Source organism: Phascolarctos cinereus, unplaced genomic scaffold, assembly GCF_003287225.1.
Source record: "Phascolarctos cinereus isolate Bilbo 61053 unplaced genomic scaffold, phaCin_HiC Scaffold_726;HRSCAF=1367, whole genome shotgun sequence".
In the NCBI taxonomy this organism is placed as follows: domain Eukaryota; kingdom Metazoa; phylum Chordata; class Mammalia; order Diprotodontia; family Phascolarctidae; genus Phascolarctos; species Phascolarctos cinereus.
Genome location: NW_027556098.1, coordinates 383,973,342 through 383,989,519, shown reverse-complemented (window position 1 = coordinate 383,989,519; position 16,178 = coordinate 383,973,342). Strand labels below are relative to the sequence as shown.

The 16,178-nt window shown below is 45.5% G+C and overlaps 1 protein-coding gene across 1 annotated transcript in view; it reads left to right on the top strand.

Moving 5' to 3' along the window:
- LOC110203054 (protein-arginine deiminase type-4-like) overlaps positions 1-8,258 on the top strand; it is a 31,111-nt gene extending 22,853 nt beyond the window's left edge. The window contains exons 12-17 of the mRNA XM_078146222.1: positions 816-964; positions 3,725-3,869; positions 4,985-5,108; positions 5,930-6,000; positions 6,474-6,629; positions 7,721-8,258. Of these exons, the coding sequence (XP_078002348.1) occupies positions 816-964; positions 3,725-3,869; positions 4,985-5,108; positions 5,930-6,000; positions 6,474-6,629; positions 7,721-7,954 (879 nt within the window). The 3' untranslated portion in view covers positions 7,955-8,258. The remainder of the gene's footprint in view (positions 1-815; positions 965-3,724; positions 3,870-4,984; positions 5,109-5,929; positions 6,001-6,473; positions 6,630-7,720) is intronic.
- Positions 8,259-16,178: the final 7,920 nt, after the last annotated feature.

Sequence of the window (16,178 nt, the reverse complement as noted above, 5' to 3'; positions counted from 1 at the left end):
CAGGAATTCTCTTCCAACCAAATGCTGGGCTAGAGATGGCATTTTTGGGAAGACATGAGAAGTTGGAAAATATCCAGCAAAAAGTGACCAGAATGGGGGAAAAGCTAAGGATGTTTAGCATGGAGAATGGAGAAGATGGGTCAGGTAAGAACAAGATGGCAAATCTGAAAGTATTTGAAGGGCTGTCACCTAGAAGATCAACTTGCTCTGTTAGGCCCTAGAGGCCCAAACTAGGAATAATAAAAGTCTTGGTTACAAAGAAAATTTATACTTCAGACAAAAGAAATTTTGATTAATAATGAGTTGTTGAATAGTGGAATGGGATTGCCTTGGGAGGTAGTGAGGTCCTCGTCCCCAGAGGTCCTCAAGTGTGTTTGTAGAAGGACTTCTGGGTCATTCGGGTCTCTTCCAATTCTGAAACTATTCTTCTACTTTTGAGGAAAAGGTAACTAAAGAGATTTGTGTGTGTGTGTGTGTGTGTGTGTGTGTGTGTGTGTGTGTGTGTGTGTGTGTGTGTGTGTATTTTTAAAAAGCGCTGTTGCTCAAAAGACTTAGGTCTGAATCCCAATTTTGCCACTGACTAGTTATTTTACTTGGGCAAATCAACTGATCTCCTTGGGCCTCACTTTTTTTTTTCTGTATAATGAAGAGATTTCAAAAACCCCAGGGTTTCTGAGGTCCCTTATAGTTCCAACTCATGAGCCTGAATTCTCAACCACATCCTGGCCCACATTAACCGATAGGACCATGATTTTTGTTCACTTATCCAACACTGACTTCTTTTTCTCTAACTGGGGGGTGGGGACTTCTCCCAGCCGTCATCCTTTGGGTATGTGATCCATGAACGGGAAGATGATGACAATCTGGATGCCACTGGATTCCTGGAAGTCAGTCCGCCAGTCACTGCCCATGGCATCTTTTATCCCTTGGGCAGGATTCTCATTGGTGATGGCGGCTTGCCCAGGTGAGGAGGAAGTTCAAGACTTTAGCAGGCATAGGGAATGTGAAAATGTATTTTCCCTACCCCATACATGTCCTTAGTCTTAATGGTAGCTGGTCATTTGTATTCAGCAAGTACCTTTTTAAAGTGTCAACTGTATGTAAGACCTTTTGCTGGGAAAGAGTCAGAATCAGTAAACATTTATTAAGTGCCTACTACATACCAGGCCCTGTGCTAAGCACTAAGAATCCAAAAATAAGCAAAAGACAGTCCTTACCTTCAGGGAGCTCACAATCTAACGGGGCAGAAAATATGCAAACAATGGTTGATATGGTGGGACCTACACCAGGAGACAAGCTGAAAGACAAGCTAGCGTACACTAACTTATTGCAAATGTACAATGCATAAGAGCTTCCCAAAAAGGGTTTACGTGAGATCCAGTAAGCTAATTCACTCCACATTTGTTAAGCCCCAGTGATATACAAGGTTCTCTTTGGACATGGGCAGAAAGAGAGGGGGAAAAGGAAACAGTTCCTGTCCTCAAGAAGCTTACAGTTATCCCTCCCCTGTTGTGGGGGTTAGGGGTGCGATGTTCCTCCCTCCTTACTCCCCCCTCCTTCCCCACAATCTGAAAAATCTGTGTCAAATTTTTTTGGCCTTCCCTTTGTACCAGAGAAGAAATCTGAATTTTCTTTTTCTTTTATGGGGTGTTTGCAGTACCTTATTGTAAAAATATAGGTTGATATTATATAACACTATACATATATTTTATGTATTTCTGAGTTTCTAAACTTTTTCTGTGCTGCCTGCTGGCCTTTGCATTTTGTCTGTGGCTTCTGCAAAACTTTCCCCAAATTCGCATTTAATTTCTTATACCAACCCATGTTATATCAAAACTGTGATAAGGAAAGTTGCAAGGTAGAAGGGATAACTGTACATTTCTGCTGATCAAGTGGGTGGGGAAAGGCTTATGGGAAGAAGCAACTTTAAATCAGGCTTTTGGAGGATGTTGGTGTGATTCTAAGAAAGAGCATCAAACTTGAAGTCAGAAGACCAGGATTCAAATCCCTTTTCTGGCACTTCTGTGCAACTTTAGGTGAATCAGTTTTATACCTGTGGGGTTTTGTTCCTGCCTCTTTTCATAAGGCGGAGGTGGGGTGTGTGGGATTAAAACAGACTGTCCTTGAGATCACTTCCAGTTCTGAATCCTGTGACCTCATCGTCTTGGAATCTAGATTCTGAGAAGGGGAAAAAAGGACCTTTTGGATCATAGATCTAGAACAAGAAGGAATCTTAGAATTAGAGGTTACCCTAAGTTCATCCCACCCCCTCGCACTTAAAAATGAAGAAAAATCAGACCCCAAAAAGGAGCAGAATCAGGGTTCAAACCAAGGTCCCCTGAAGTCAGATACAGCATAAGACTTCCCTTCTGTGTCCAGAACTCTGCTGTCCAAGTTAGGAAAGACACTAATGACTTAAAACTAAAGTTCCTTCAGTCTAGCCTCTCTGAAATAGGCAGAGGGAGACCCATCCTGTCTTTGCAGAGTTGGGGACCTATGGATGTGAAATATTGTATGCATTGTCACTTGGTTTATGTGTTGACTATTTTTGTAGAATTGTTTTCTAGTCTCTTTTCTCTTCCTTTCCCCCTCCCCCATAGGAAGCCGGTCTTAGGAAGATGTGGGTTCTTTGACCCCAGTAATACTACTTCTAGGTCTATATCCCAAAGAAGTCATAAAAATGGGAAAAGGACCCATGTGTTCAAAAAAAAAATATTTATAGCAGTTCTTTTTGTGGTGGCCAAGAATTGGAAATTGAGGGGATGCCCATCAACTGGGAAACAGCTGAACAAGTTGTGGTATATGAATGTAAAGGAATACTATTGTGCTATAAGAAATGATGAGCAGGCAGATTTCAAAAAAACCTAGAAAGACTTTCACGAACTGATGTTGAGTGAAGCGAACAGAAGCAGGAGAACATTGTACACAGTAACAGCCACATTGTGCGATGACTGACTTTGACAGACTTAATTCTTAGCAATGCAAAGATCTAAGACAATTCTGAAAAACTCATGATGGAAAATGCTCACATCCAGAGAAAGAACTATGGAGTCTGAATGCAGATTGAAGCAAGCTATTTGTTCTTTTTTTGTTGTTGTTCTTTCTTGTGGATCTTCCCATTAGTTCTAATTCTTTACAACATGACTAATGTGAAAATATGTTTAATATGGATGTACATGTAGAGCCTATATCAGATTACATGCCATGTTGGGGAGGGGAGAGGGGGAAAAATTTAGAAATCGAAATCTTATGGAAGTGCATATTAAACTAAAATTAACTAATTGAAAAAAAAAAAGGAAGACAGACATGGGTTCAAGAATGGGTCCAACACCTAGGAGTTCTGTGAATCCCAGGCAAGTAACTTAAACCTTTCAGTGTCCCAGAGAATCCTCTAGGATTATAAATGGCACAGAAGGTACCAACCTGCATCAGCAGCCATTTCCTCCCCTGGGAGCGACCAGTGCCAAGGAAGGCGAAAGTCCAGTCCCTAGTTTGTGCTTGTATTATTCATTAGAAGGAATGGCCCTCTGGGAAGGGAAGTAGAATATTCAGACTTAGGGGAGTGATTTAAAAACAAAATAGAGATTTTTTTTTTAATGGAAAATGAAATGGGCACAATGCTGAATTGTGGCCCAGGATTCCCATCCTTTGGCCCCACTGGCCTTCAGCCTACTTCCCTCCTCCTAGATATCTCCTAGCTTTACTTAACGCTTGTGTTTCTTAGGGAAAACATCATAGAAGTGAACCAAAGGTTGCGGACATTCATCTATGCCCAGAACATGCAAGACCCCCTGGAACTCTTTTCTGAATGGCTTCTGGAGGGCAACGTGAAAGAATTCCTGACCTTCGTCCCTGCCAACGATGGAAAGGTAGAGGGCAGGAAATGTCTGTCTGGCCTGGTTAATGCTGGGATTGTGTGGGGAAGGGATGGACCTGATGTAGGTTTGAACTATGTTAGTGAGTATCTAAGTGGACTTGAAGTTAACCCACACGCACATATTAGGAGAAGAAACTCACTAGTTTCACATGGTCCAGTGGAAAGAACATAGCTACAGAGTTGGAAAAGCCAGGTTCAAATTTTGACTTTACTACTCCCGACTGTGTGGCCTTGGGCGAATTGGTTTAACCTCTCTGGATTTCATTTCCCCTTTTCTTTAAAATGAATGTTGGGGGGCAGCTAGGTGGCACAATGAATACAGCATCGGCCCTGAAGTCAGGAGGACTTGAGTTCAAATCTGGCCTCAGACCAAACACTTGACATTTACTAGCTGTGTGACCTTGGGCAAGTCACTTAACCCCAATTGCCTAAATTAAAAAAATTAAAAAATAAATAAAATGAATGTTGGGACTCCAATGGCCTCAAAGGACCCTTTGGGCCATAGACATATGACCCTAAATAGGTTGGGATCCCTTCATTTGTACTGGTCACCTCAATCTCCCTGCCCTTCTAACGGGGAAACTTGATAAAAAGATGAAGGCTCTGGATATTAAGTCTAGGTCTACCCCCACCCCAGCCCTATCATTATAATCTGACTCTTAATCTCTAGTCTGCCAGGATCCATGGTGAGGGGATTTATGGGAACCTCTTCCTCACAACGTCAAATCCACAAACTTGAGCACCCATTGGGTACTAATCTAAGTAGCTACCAGAACTAGCGGCGTGCCCCTCACCCCAGTAAGAGTGGCTACTGGCTACATCTGTTCTCTCTCTATGCCTTCAACAATGTCCTCATCCAGGGGCAGCTAGGTGGTGCAGTGGATAGAGCACCGGCCCTGAAGTCAGGAGGACCTGAGTTCAAATCCGACCTCAGAACAAACACTTGACACATACTAGCTGTGTGACCCTGGGCAAGTCACTTAACCCCAACTGCCTAAAAAACAAAAAAACAAAAACAATGTCCTCATCCCACTGAAAACCTTGAAAATGCACATATGGGATCCATGGTCAAACAGCCCTTCATTGCTCTGTCCTTTTTGTCTCTAGGGCTTCCGGCTCCTCCTGGCTAGTCCCAGTGCTTGCTACGAGCTATTCAAAATGGAGCAAAGACACGGGCATGGAAATGCTTCTGTGTTGGACGCAGTGGAAGAAGAACTGCTCTCTTACGCTGGTATCTCCCTTCCTCTGATCCCCCTCACCTTGGCCAGCTCCATCTGACCCACAACACAAGCTCCCCCAACACAGCGCTGGGCTCACAAGGATCGGGGGGAGTGTCTAATGGGCATCCTAAGATATTGCTGGCCTGGATGCTATGAGCTCAGGTCAGTGAACATGCATTTATTAAGCACCTACTGTGTGTCAGGCACAAAGACAGAGGTAAAATAATCCCTGCCCTCTAGAAGTTTACATTCTACTAGGGGAGGCATATATGCACAGACATACATACACATATACACATACCTGTACTCCGCTGTGCCTACGCCCCCAACAGACGCAGAGCAGCCAACAAGCAGTGCTGGCCAAGAAAGTACTAGCTGATAGAAGAAAAGGTGTGGGGGATTGTTCTTTGCTCTTTGTTTTTTGGAAGACAGAATAGTCGCAGGTGAGAGTAACTGGCAGTGGAGGAGAGGTCAGGCAGAATTCGAGATGGTCGCTGGGATACTGGAGCAGATGTGGCTGGCAGGCATTGGCGGGAGAATGGGGGCTGGTGACGTGTGCGTATGTGTGTAGTTGGGAGAGTTGCCTGCACGGAGGGACGCAACTGAAACTATGAGGATGAATGAGATCCCACGGGAAAACAGGAAGAGGAGCCTGCAGGTCTTGGTAGACAGGAGGCTCTGTGGGCAAGAAGGGGGACAAGCGTATGAAGAGCTGAGCAGGACCCCTCCAGCCTCGTCCGTGCCCCTCCCCAGCCCACTTCCTCTCCCTCTCATGATTCCCATGGCTGCCGGTAACGTTGGTCCTCATCACCTTGTCTTATCTTCCCTACAGAAAGGGCGAGGATGAGTATCAGCGAGATCTTAGCTGATGAACTCTTGCAGAGGCAGAATGACTACGTGCAGGTACTGGGGAGGAGAAAGACTGGCAGGTCTGGGCAGCTCTGAGCCTGGCTGGGGTCAGAGTCGGAGGCTGGCAGAGCCCACAAACTGACCTTTCCTCTCTTGGTCACTAATACAGACTAAAATTTAATCCTCTCTTCCATATCGTACACCCTGGCCCGTGCTGTAAGGCTGACAAGAGTTTGAAGATAAAGGCTAAAAATGGAGTTGGAAATCAATTCCACAAATGTGAATTGTCTGCTATAGGCCTGATATGGGAACCTTTTTTTCCCCCCCTTTTCCAGATAAAATCATTGCCCCTCTATTGAAAGGTGGTGTGTTGTAGCAAAGTTAAGGGTTGGAGGTCGGGAGACCTGGGCTCAAGTCCTCAGCCTACCACTAACTCACAGTATGATACGGGCATGTCCCATTTCCTTTCTGGGCAAAGTTCCCTTTCTAGCATTATGATGCTTTTCTTCTTCTCTCCCTATGTCAAGACTTGTATCACTTGGAACCGAATGATACTGAAGGAAGAATTGGGGCTCTCAGAAGGAGACATCATTGATATTCCCCAGCTGTTTCGCCTAGGATGGATCCAGGATCCCACCACCAAAAAAGACGTGCTCCGAGCAGGGCATCTCTTCCCAAACATGGTAAGAAATATGGCAGGGTGTTCAGGCAGTAGACCATCCTTGACATCTGGGCTTCCTGACTCTGTGCCTAGCTCTCTATCTATCGTACCACCTATCTGTAGGGACAGGCAGGAATCTCATTACAAAAGATGACTTTGGAGCTGGGTCTCCAAGGAAGTTGGGCGAGCTGAGGAGAGAGCATTCCAGGCATGGTGGATGGCCCCGACAAAAGCATGGTAGATCATGCATGAAGAACATTAAGGCCACCAAGGTAGCCCGGTCATATCATGCATAGAGGGGAGTAAGGTGTAAAGAGCCTTTAAATGACAATCAGAGGGATTTGATCTTAGGGGTAATAGGGAGCTACTGGAGTTTGAAGGTGGGAGACAGAGGTGACATAGGGAGACCTGCATTTCAGGAAAATCCCCTTGGCAGGTGTGCTGAGGATGGATTGGGGCAGGAAAGATTTGAGTCAGGGATACTAATTAGAAGCTATTTGAATAATCCAGGGTGATACTGATGCAGGCCTGAACTAGGGTAGTAGATGTGTGAGTAGAGAGAAGGGGAATCCATGAGAGATGTCACGTCTATCTAGATGACAAGATTCCAGCAAGATATATGGATTAGATATATGGGGTGAGTACAAGAGAGGAGTCAGACAACAGAGAAAGCTTAGGGTTGGACATGAAGGTCTGGGAATCCTTAGCATGGAGGGACAGACAAACAATGGGAGTTGATGAGATCGTCAAGCAAGTCACTAGTTACCCCAAAAATAGACACTAAGGTCTCTTCTATCTCTGGGTCTGGGAATCCTTAGCATGGAGGGACAAACAATGGGAGTTGATGAGATCGTCAAGCAAGTCACTAGTTACCCCAAAAATAGACACTAAGGTCTCTTCTATCTCTGGTTCTGTATCTATCTATAACAGATCTTCCTTCCTCTCTTTTAGAACTCTTTTCCTTGAAAGTGACCCAGACCCTCAGTGCTACTGATTTTTTTCCTTCTCAGTGTTCTGCATAGACTATCTCCTAGATGTAGGGACTGGGGCTTCTTGACCCCAGAAGCTGCCGACGAGTCTCTACCTTCCTTTTTTTTTTTCTTCTTGCCATAGTTGAATATGATCGTCCTAGGATCTTATCTTGGGATCCCCAAACCCTTCGGGCCCTTAGTCAATGGAGTCTGCTGTGTGGAGAAAAAGGTCCAGAGCCTGCTGGAACCATTGGGCCTGAATTGTCTTTTCATTAGGGAATTCTTCGGTCATCAAGGAGATGAGGGGGATGCCTACTACTGGCTCAACATCCGCCGGGAACCGCTGCCCTATAAATGGTGGAACTTTATCATATGATGGGTCATCTCCTGCTCTCTTCTCTGCCCTGATGCCCACCTATGGGGTGGTGGCAGGAGCTCTCTCCACTACTGTCTTATCCATCTAATCTTCTGGACAATCTCTAGACTACAGTGATGGCCAACGGCCATGTCTCTTCCAATCAGTGGACTGAACCCTAATCTTCAATGGCGTATAGTGTCTGCCTTGAGAGACATCTTAGATTGTGGCACACTTGGCCTTCACCCTCCTGGTCCCCTCGTCCAGTCTATTTTATGGTGCTGAGAGTGACTAACCCACCAGAGATGCTACTTATGGCTTGGACCTTGGCTTGAGAATTTGAGCTAATATTCAATAAAGCTCCTATTTCATTCAAGTGGTAGCTTCTTTATCATGGGGCTGGGGTAGGGGCCAAAAAAAACCCAAGCCTATTTAAATGTTACTTTCTTTCTAGCTTTCTGAAGAAAGTGTGGCACAAGTGTGAAACACAGAATAAGGGGCGGGGGGAATGCTGGACTTGGGAGTCAAGAAATCTGGTTTTAAATGGACTAGCTGGGACCAAGGGCAAATCTGATCCTTGTACACATATGGCCCTAATATGCTACTGTAGGGTCCATGTCCTTTGCTCTACTATAACCAGAGCTGGAATATGTTTTGTAGTTGGGTTTTTTTTTCTCCTACTAGGCCAACTGGAGGACTAGTTAGTTCAGAGGAAGACATTTAAGGAAAGAGCATAATATACGTATGATTTTTCTCCCTACACAGGGATACTTCTCCTTATCAGCAACTAATTCCTTTGGTGGGAGGAGGAACCACCCACAGGGAATGTAAGACCAGGAAATATACATATGTGGAAGAAATGTGATGGCCAGGGCAACTCCTACCACTGATGCTGTGCAGATACCAATGTCCTCTAACATCACTGAGTCGCTCCCAGTTGTGAGACTTTGCTGGCATCCACCAAGGGACAATGTAGTTTTTCTCTTCCCCATAGAGGGCAGTGTTGTATAATGCTTTAGTTTATAGCCTTGGGATTATTATAGCTCTTTTGTGATGCGTACCCCAAAGGGCAACAGCCAGTCAAATAGCTGGATAAACTATTGGGCCTTTTAAATCTTCCAAATGCCTTTATTCCTGCTATCCTTCAGAATCGGTCTCAATTCTAATTGGACTACAGTTAGACTTTCTATCTCTTGCCAGTATGCCAGTTATGATCCATACAAGTCACAAGCTGGATAGAGCTGGTGACTTTCACCAGCTTTGTCTACCTATAACTGTTGCTATACTCAAGGTAAATAATATTTGCACTACCCACCTCACAGGCTTGTCATAAAAATGAGAAGTAAAGTAAGATTGGACAAGGGTAAATATGATTCTAATTTTCAAAAGAGAAAGAACAATTACTTTGATTCATGGGAAAATTCCACAATAGACCCTTAATATCTAGAAAAAGAAGTGGTGATTACAAAGGGCTGACATGATTTCAGCATGCACTGGTCACAAAACAGGCTAATCTCATTGGGTTCGGTTTTTTTTGATAGAGAAGATTACTAAGCTATTAAATACTACTTAAGTACTTACTAAAATAAGCTACTTAATGTAAGGGAAGTGCTGTGGATATAGTTCAATTTTAAGCAAAGTCACTGATAAGTGATAATCAAACTATTCTTTAGGAGAGGGTGAAGATACGTGGATTAGACAATAATACAATAAAGTTTAGAGCTCGGGTGTTAGCTAGTCTCAAAATACAGCTGATAACATCATAGCAAGAAGTCTCCAGTGGAGTTCCCCAGGAATCTCTACTTAGCCCTATTCTGTCAAACATTTAAATTAATCACTTGGGTAACAGCATATAAAACATGCTCATAGTTTTACATAACACACTGGATGACAAAGTCAGGACCTAAAAAGATCTTGACAGGCTAGAGTATTGGGATGAGTCAAACAAGATGAAATCTGATAGGATAAATAATTGACTTTATAAGTACAATGTGGAGAAGGATGGTGTTAGACAACACAGTTGTTCTGAAAAAGATCTGGGGTTCTTAAGGGACTATAGTGAGATATGGCAGCTAACTAGAGAGAAATGATTGTCCCACTGTGTTCAGACCTGGTCAGATGACAGCTGGAGCAGTGAGGTCAAGACTGGGTACTGCAGTTTAAAAAGGTCAATTACTAGCTAGAAGGTCACTAGGAAGGGAAAGAGCCTTGAGACTGTCCTATGAGGTACAGGGGATGTTTATCACAGAAAAAAGAAGGCTTGGGGGGGGGGGGTGGAAGGACATGATAGACGTCATTAAGTATTTAAAGGTCTGTCCTGTGGGGAGAGATGAGATTTGATCTGTTTGGCCCCAGAGGGCAGAGCCAGGAGCAGGGCAGACAATACCAAGGGAAGAATATAGAGCTGAGGATCGGACAAGCTGTCCAGCACTTACGGCTGTCCCACAGTGGACAGGGCTCACCTGGAAGAGAGAGAGAGGCGGTGGGCCTCCTATGGAGGCCCTCAAGCAGAGAGTACTTGTTAAATATTTAGGGGATTCCTCTGGGGCACTAAATGGACACTGAGGTCCCTTCCCGCTCTCGAATTCTGGGATTCTCTTTACAATGCCTCAATGTGCTATAAACATGAGTTACTGTCCTCATTTTACAGATGAGGAAACTAAGGCCCGAGCAAAAGTGACTTGCTAAGGCTAGGCAGCAAGTGTTAAAGAGAGGACTCTAACCTCCTCCTAGCTCCGTTCCAGCACTGCGGCTACCTTTGCATGTTGGCACGTTCCGTTCTCTCTGGGGCTAGAACGGCCCTTGGACTCCACCTCTTCCCCCATAAGACAGAGAATCAAACTGGGTACTGAGGAACAGTAGTAGTAAAAGGGCACCATGCTAAGCGTTTTATAAATATTATTTCATTTGACCCTTACAATGACCCTGAGAGGCAGTTGCTGTTATCCTCATTTTACAGGTGAGGAAACTGAGGCAGCAACTGGACAGCGGATAGAGCACTAAGCCTGGGAGTCAGGAAGACCTGAGTTCAAACCCAGCCTCACACACTTCCTAGCTGTATGATCTTGGGCAAGTCATTTAACTTGCCTGCCTCCATTTCCTCAATTGTCAAATGGAAATAAAAGCACCTACCCTCCAGGGTTGTTTTGTTGATTAATGGTGTCTGACTCTTTGTGACCCTATGTGGGGTTGTCTTGACAAAGATGCTGCAGTGGTTTGCCATTTCCTCCTCTAGATCAGTTCACAAATGAGGAAACTGAAGCAAATAGGGTCAAGTGACTTGTCCAAGGTCACACAGCACATGAGGCTGGACTTTAACCAAGGTTCTCATGATTCCAGGGCCAAAAATCCACCCACTGTGCCACCTAGCCACCCTTCCAGGGTTGTTACGAGGATCAAATGAGATATTTGTAAAGCACTCAGCATTGTCCCTGGCACATAGCAGTAGCTACAGAAATGCTAGCTATTATAGTTACCAGGCAGAGGTTAAGTGACTTCCCCAGGGTCACACAGCTAGGAAATGGCTCAGGTTGGATTTGAACTTGGGTCTTCCTGACTCCAGGCCCAGTGCTCTGTGCCCTATGGGGCCACCTAGCTGCCTCTAAAATAACGGCAATTTCCCCACCGGCTTGCTGTGTGATTTGTGGAAAGTGCCTTGCCCTCTCTGGGCCTTGGTTTCCTTTTCTCCACAATGCCAAGGTTGCTGTACCTGACCTCATCTGTCCCTACCACCTCTAATGGGCAGCTAGGGGGGCGCCATAGTGCACAGAGCGCTGCTCCTAGAGTCAGGAAGACTCCTCTTTCTAAATTCAAATCCTGCCTCAGACATTTACTAGCTGTGTGACCCTGGGCAAGTTACTTTACTCAGTACCTTTGCCAAGAAAACCCCAAATCGGGGACACAAAGAGTCAGACACGATGTAACAAAATACAGAGGTGGAGCTACCAGCTCTAACGATCAATGATTCTCTACTGCTGATTCTGATTCTTGAGAGGGGGGGATGCTTGGGGCAGTTTATCTTAGCGTCCACAGCTCTGCCATCCAATTAGGGTCTCTGCTAATAGTGTCCAGAAAGGACCAGTGGGCTAGAGCTGGTGAGGACCTCGGCTGCCATCTGGCCCAGCCCCCCCATCGTATAGATGAAGAAACAGACTTAGAAAAGTTAAGTGACCAGCCCACAGTCTTACACAGCCAGTAAGTATCAGAGGCAGAACTTGAATCCACATCTTCCTAATTCCAAGTCGAACACACTAACGAATGCACTCTAGAAGACCCAATGGAAGCCTTCTTGTAATGGCAGCATTTCAGGCACTGTGACCATGTGGTGGGAAGTTACTTTGAAGACGGACCTAACATGTTGCAGACCCTTCCCCATGATACTCCATCTCCCACTACCAAGCCTTTGCCCCGGCTGTCTGCCATGCCGGGAATGTTCTCCCCTCCTCCCCTTGGAATCCCAATTTCCTTTAAAACTTGGCTCAAGCATTGCTTTCTATTGTGTGATCTACCATCCCCACTCCCACCCCAGCTGCTAGCACCCTCCCTCCCAACATCATTTTGCATTACGATCATGAATTTAAAGCCAGAAGGGGTCCAACCCCTCCATATTACAGATGAGGAAACTGAGGCTGAGGGTGTGACTAGTCCAGGGTCTAGCAAGTCCCTGGGGCCTGTAGGATTCAAACTTGGGTGTTTCTGACTTGAAGTCAGAATGTTCCAATGCGCTATCTCCTTCGCCCCTGGATGCTTCTATTCTGCGCACATTCTGTCTATGTACGTGCTATCTCCCCTATTAGAACGTAAGAGCCTACAATACAGGGTCTGTATTGCACTCGCCTTCATATTCCCCCCAGCTCAGTGCATGGGAGCTATTTAATAAATGCCTGATTGACTAATGGCAGTGAGCATGTAGCCTGACAACCCAATTTTATTTTATTTATTATTACAAATGACTCATCTGATCCTTACCACCACTCTGGGCGGTAAGGGTTGTTATTATTGTACCCATTTTACAGAGGAGGAAACTGAGGCACAGAGAGGTTAAGTGACGTACCTGCACCTAATTTAATAGATGAGGAAACTGAGAAACAGAGAGGGTACTAGCTCAAGATCACACCTTTTCCCATCAGGGAGTTCACCCATCATGTGAGGTCCTGTCTTGTGTCGGCCCGATCCCTAAACTGGGGCCTCCATGGACATATGAGTTAACGGGCAGGGCCTTAAGCAGAATTGTCTTCAGCTCCTCAGAACTCTCCTTCTCTGCAAAGTTGTGGTCCCTGAGATGGTCTACATTATTGGGGAATGGTGCCCTCATTGTCACAGGGGAGAATTCAAAAATGTGCATCAACATCTGAGGCTGGGGGCCCAGGCTCCCATGACAACCTTTTAAAATGATCCCTGGCAACACCCTCTGGCTTTCCGGAGAAGTCTGTGAAATAAGCCCCAGAAAGTTCTAACAGGTGAACAGCACACAGCTCTCCTCATAATCCTAACGGACTGCCTTTGCCCATCTCCCACCCCATTTTTTGCTGTGCTCCTGGGACCTCACTTTCTGCTGTCCTCTCTCCTTGTCTACAGGGCTCTAGCCTTGTGGGTCATACCCACTACTCTGGTCCTCCAAAAGTGGTTTTCCTGAGGGCTTCGGGTTCTTCTATACCTTCTATCCCTTCTGGCCTGTCAAGACTAAGGGTGACAGTGCCATTGTCCCTGGGGTTTCTGACACCATCAATTTGGAGTCAAGAATAAATCCAGCCTCCTCATTTAACGAAGGAAACAGAGGCCCAGAAAAGGCAAGTGATATCTCCTCAGAGTTTCATAGCAGTGAGGAATTGAAACCCAGGTCCTCTTGTCTTCACAGCCAGCAGCATTCTCTCCACCCAACCGCAGCTTAATGACTAGTTCTTCTCAATCAGGATTAAGACCAGGAAGTATGGTAGTAGAATGTGGTGGAGACATTTCAAAGTACAGAGCTTGTAGACAGCTCTAGGTTGGGAATACCATCTAAGTGGCATCCCGGTCTGCAATCACAAAGAAGCCCTTTGGATCGTAATCGCAAGGAATGCCAGGTGAGGGCTCGTGCTGGCGAACGTAACCGTGACAGTGCCGAGGATGCTGCCCAGGAAGGCTGAGCCCTGACTGCTCTGACTGAGAGTGGACTACTGGGTCTTTTATCAGGCCTTGCCGGGACCCTTCCGAGTGAAATAAGAGCAATGATAATAACGATAATACCTTAATTTAGATAACGTTGTAAGATTCACATGTTTCCCAGTGCTCCCTATGAACAAGAACTATTTCTGACCTCCATTTTACAGAAGAACCCCGGCCTCGGAGAGGTGGAGACTTCCTCAGAGTTATATGATGAATGTGTCGGAGAAGCATCATCTACTGGAAAGAACAGACTTTGGAATCAAACTGCATCTGTTGCCAGCTCTTCAGCCTGGGGCCGGTCACGCCCTTTTCTAGGAACTGCAAGGATTTCGATTCCAAAAACAGAACGTTCAACCTCCCCATGAACAACACATTCAGGGGTGGGAAATGCACTATTTGTCAAGGTAGGTCATTGCACTGCTAAGGCTGATTAAATGTCACCCTTCTACAGGGCCCAAGTGGCCTGCCCCCCTGTAGCAACCTTTCGTTGCTGCTGGTTCTGACCTCCGGAGGTACAGATCTTTTGCCACGCGGGTAATGGAGACCATTGGTGAGGAGGTGCCTTTCAGCTCCCTCTCTATGATCTTAATATCCAAGTGGCTAAAAATCCCACGTCCTTGTCTAGCACAACCTGTCTAGGCTATGAATGTCCAACAGGTCCGAGACAAAGAAGTTTAAAAACCAAGTGATTAATTTTGAGGAATTAGAGTGTTAGAACACAGCTGGAAGTGGTCTCAGAACACAAGATGTCAGAGCTGAGAGGTGCCTTAGAACACAGGATGTCAGAGCTGGGAGGGCCCTTGGGACACAGGATGTCAGAGCTGGGAAGGCCCTTAGAACACAGGATGTCAGAGCTGGGAGGGCCCTTAGGACACAGGATGTCAGAGCTGGGAGGGCCCTTTGGACACAGGATGTCACAGCTGGGAGGGGCCTTGGAACACAGGATGTCAGAGCTGTGAGGGCCCTTGGAACACAGGATGTCAGAGCTGGGAGGGGCCTTAGAACACAGAATGTCAGAGCTGGGAAGGCCCTTAGAACACAGGATGTCATAGCTGGGAAGACCCTCAGGACATGGAAGATCAGAACTGAAAGGCACTTTAGAACATAGAATGTCAACATCAGGTTTTTAGAATCGCCATGTGAGAAGGGCTAGGCATGTGCATGTTGACCACTTCCAGATGAGGCAACTGAGGCTGGGAATCAGAATCACAAAATGATAGCTGTCTAAGGCACACTGGTCAAGTTAAGCACATTAAAAAAAAATTAATAGTAAACTTCAACCTGTTTCTGAATTTGAGCATTACTTTCCACAACTCAGATTCTGCTCAAGGCACTGCTGATGATCTAGAAATAACGGCCACCCCCGCTGGCCAGCGTGTGAGCCCCATAAACAGTCATGGGAGACCATGACAATAAACTTCACATCCACGGCTGGAGGCTTAGTGCCACCTTGTGGCCAACTTTCCACATAGCAAATTAAATTCAAGAATTGGCTTCGATAATACTTTTGTGCTTCCTAGCCAGCACAGTTCTCTGCACATAAATTCACGTTGATTAAATAGCTGTTGAATTGTGATGAGTAAAATTAGCTAATATGGACACACGGGGAACTCACCAACCAACGTGAATGTTTTTTTTAAAAATACGTAAATTAGAAAGCAATGGCAAACATTCAGTACCTGTTATATGCAGGCACCATGCTAAACACTGAGGAAACAGATAAAAATGTGAATTGGCCCCCACAGCAGTGCACTTACTTTCTAACTAGACAAAAATGAGAATGTGGTCTAGTCCTTTAAACAGTGGCAGGAGTGCAAAAGTTCAGAATGAGTTGGGGCTAAGCAGCAGCTAAGAATAAGAAGGCTTTTTAAAAATCATATTGCAAGGGGCAGGTAGGTGGGATAGAGCATCGGCCCTGGAATCAGGAGGATCTGAGTTCAAATCTGGCCTCAGACACATAACACTTACTAGCTGCGTGACCCTGGGCAAGTCACTTAACCTAGCAAAAAAAAATATCTAAGATTGGTGGTGGTGGTGGTCTTTCATTCTCGAAGAGGACCAGTGACATCCTGAAGGTGATGCCATGACTTGCAAGTGG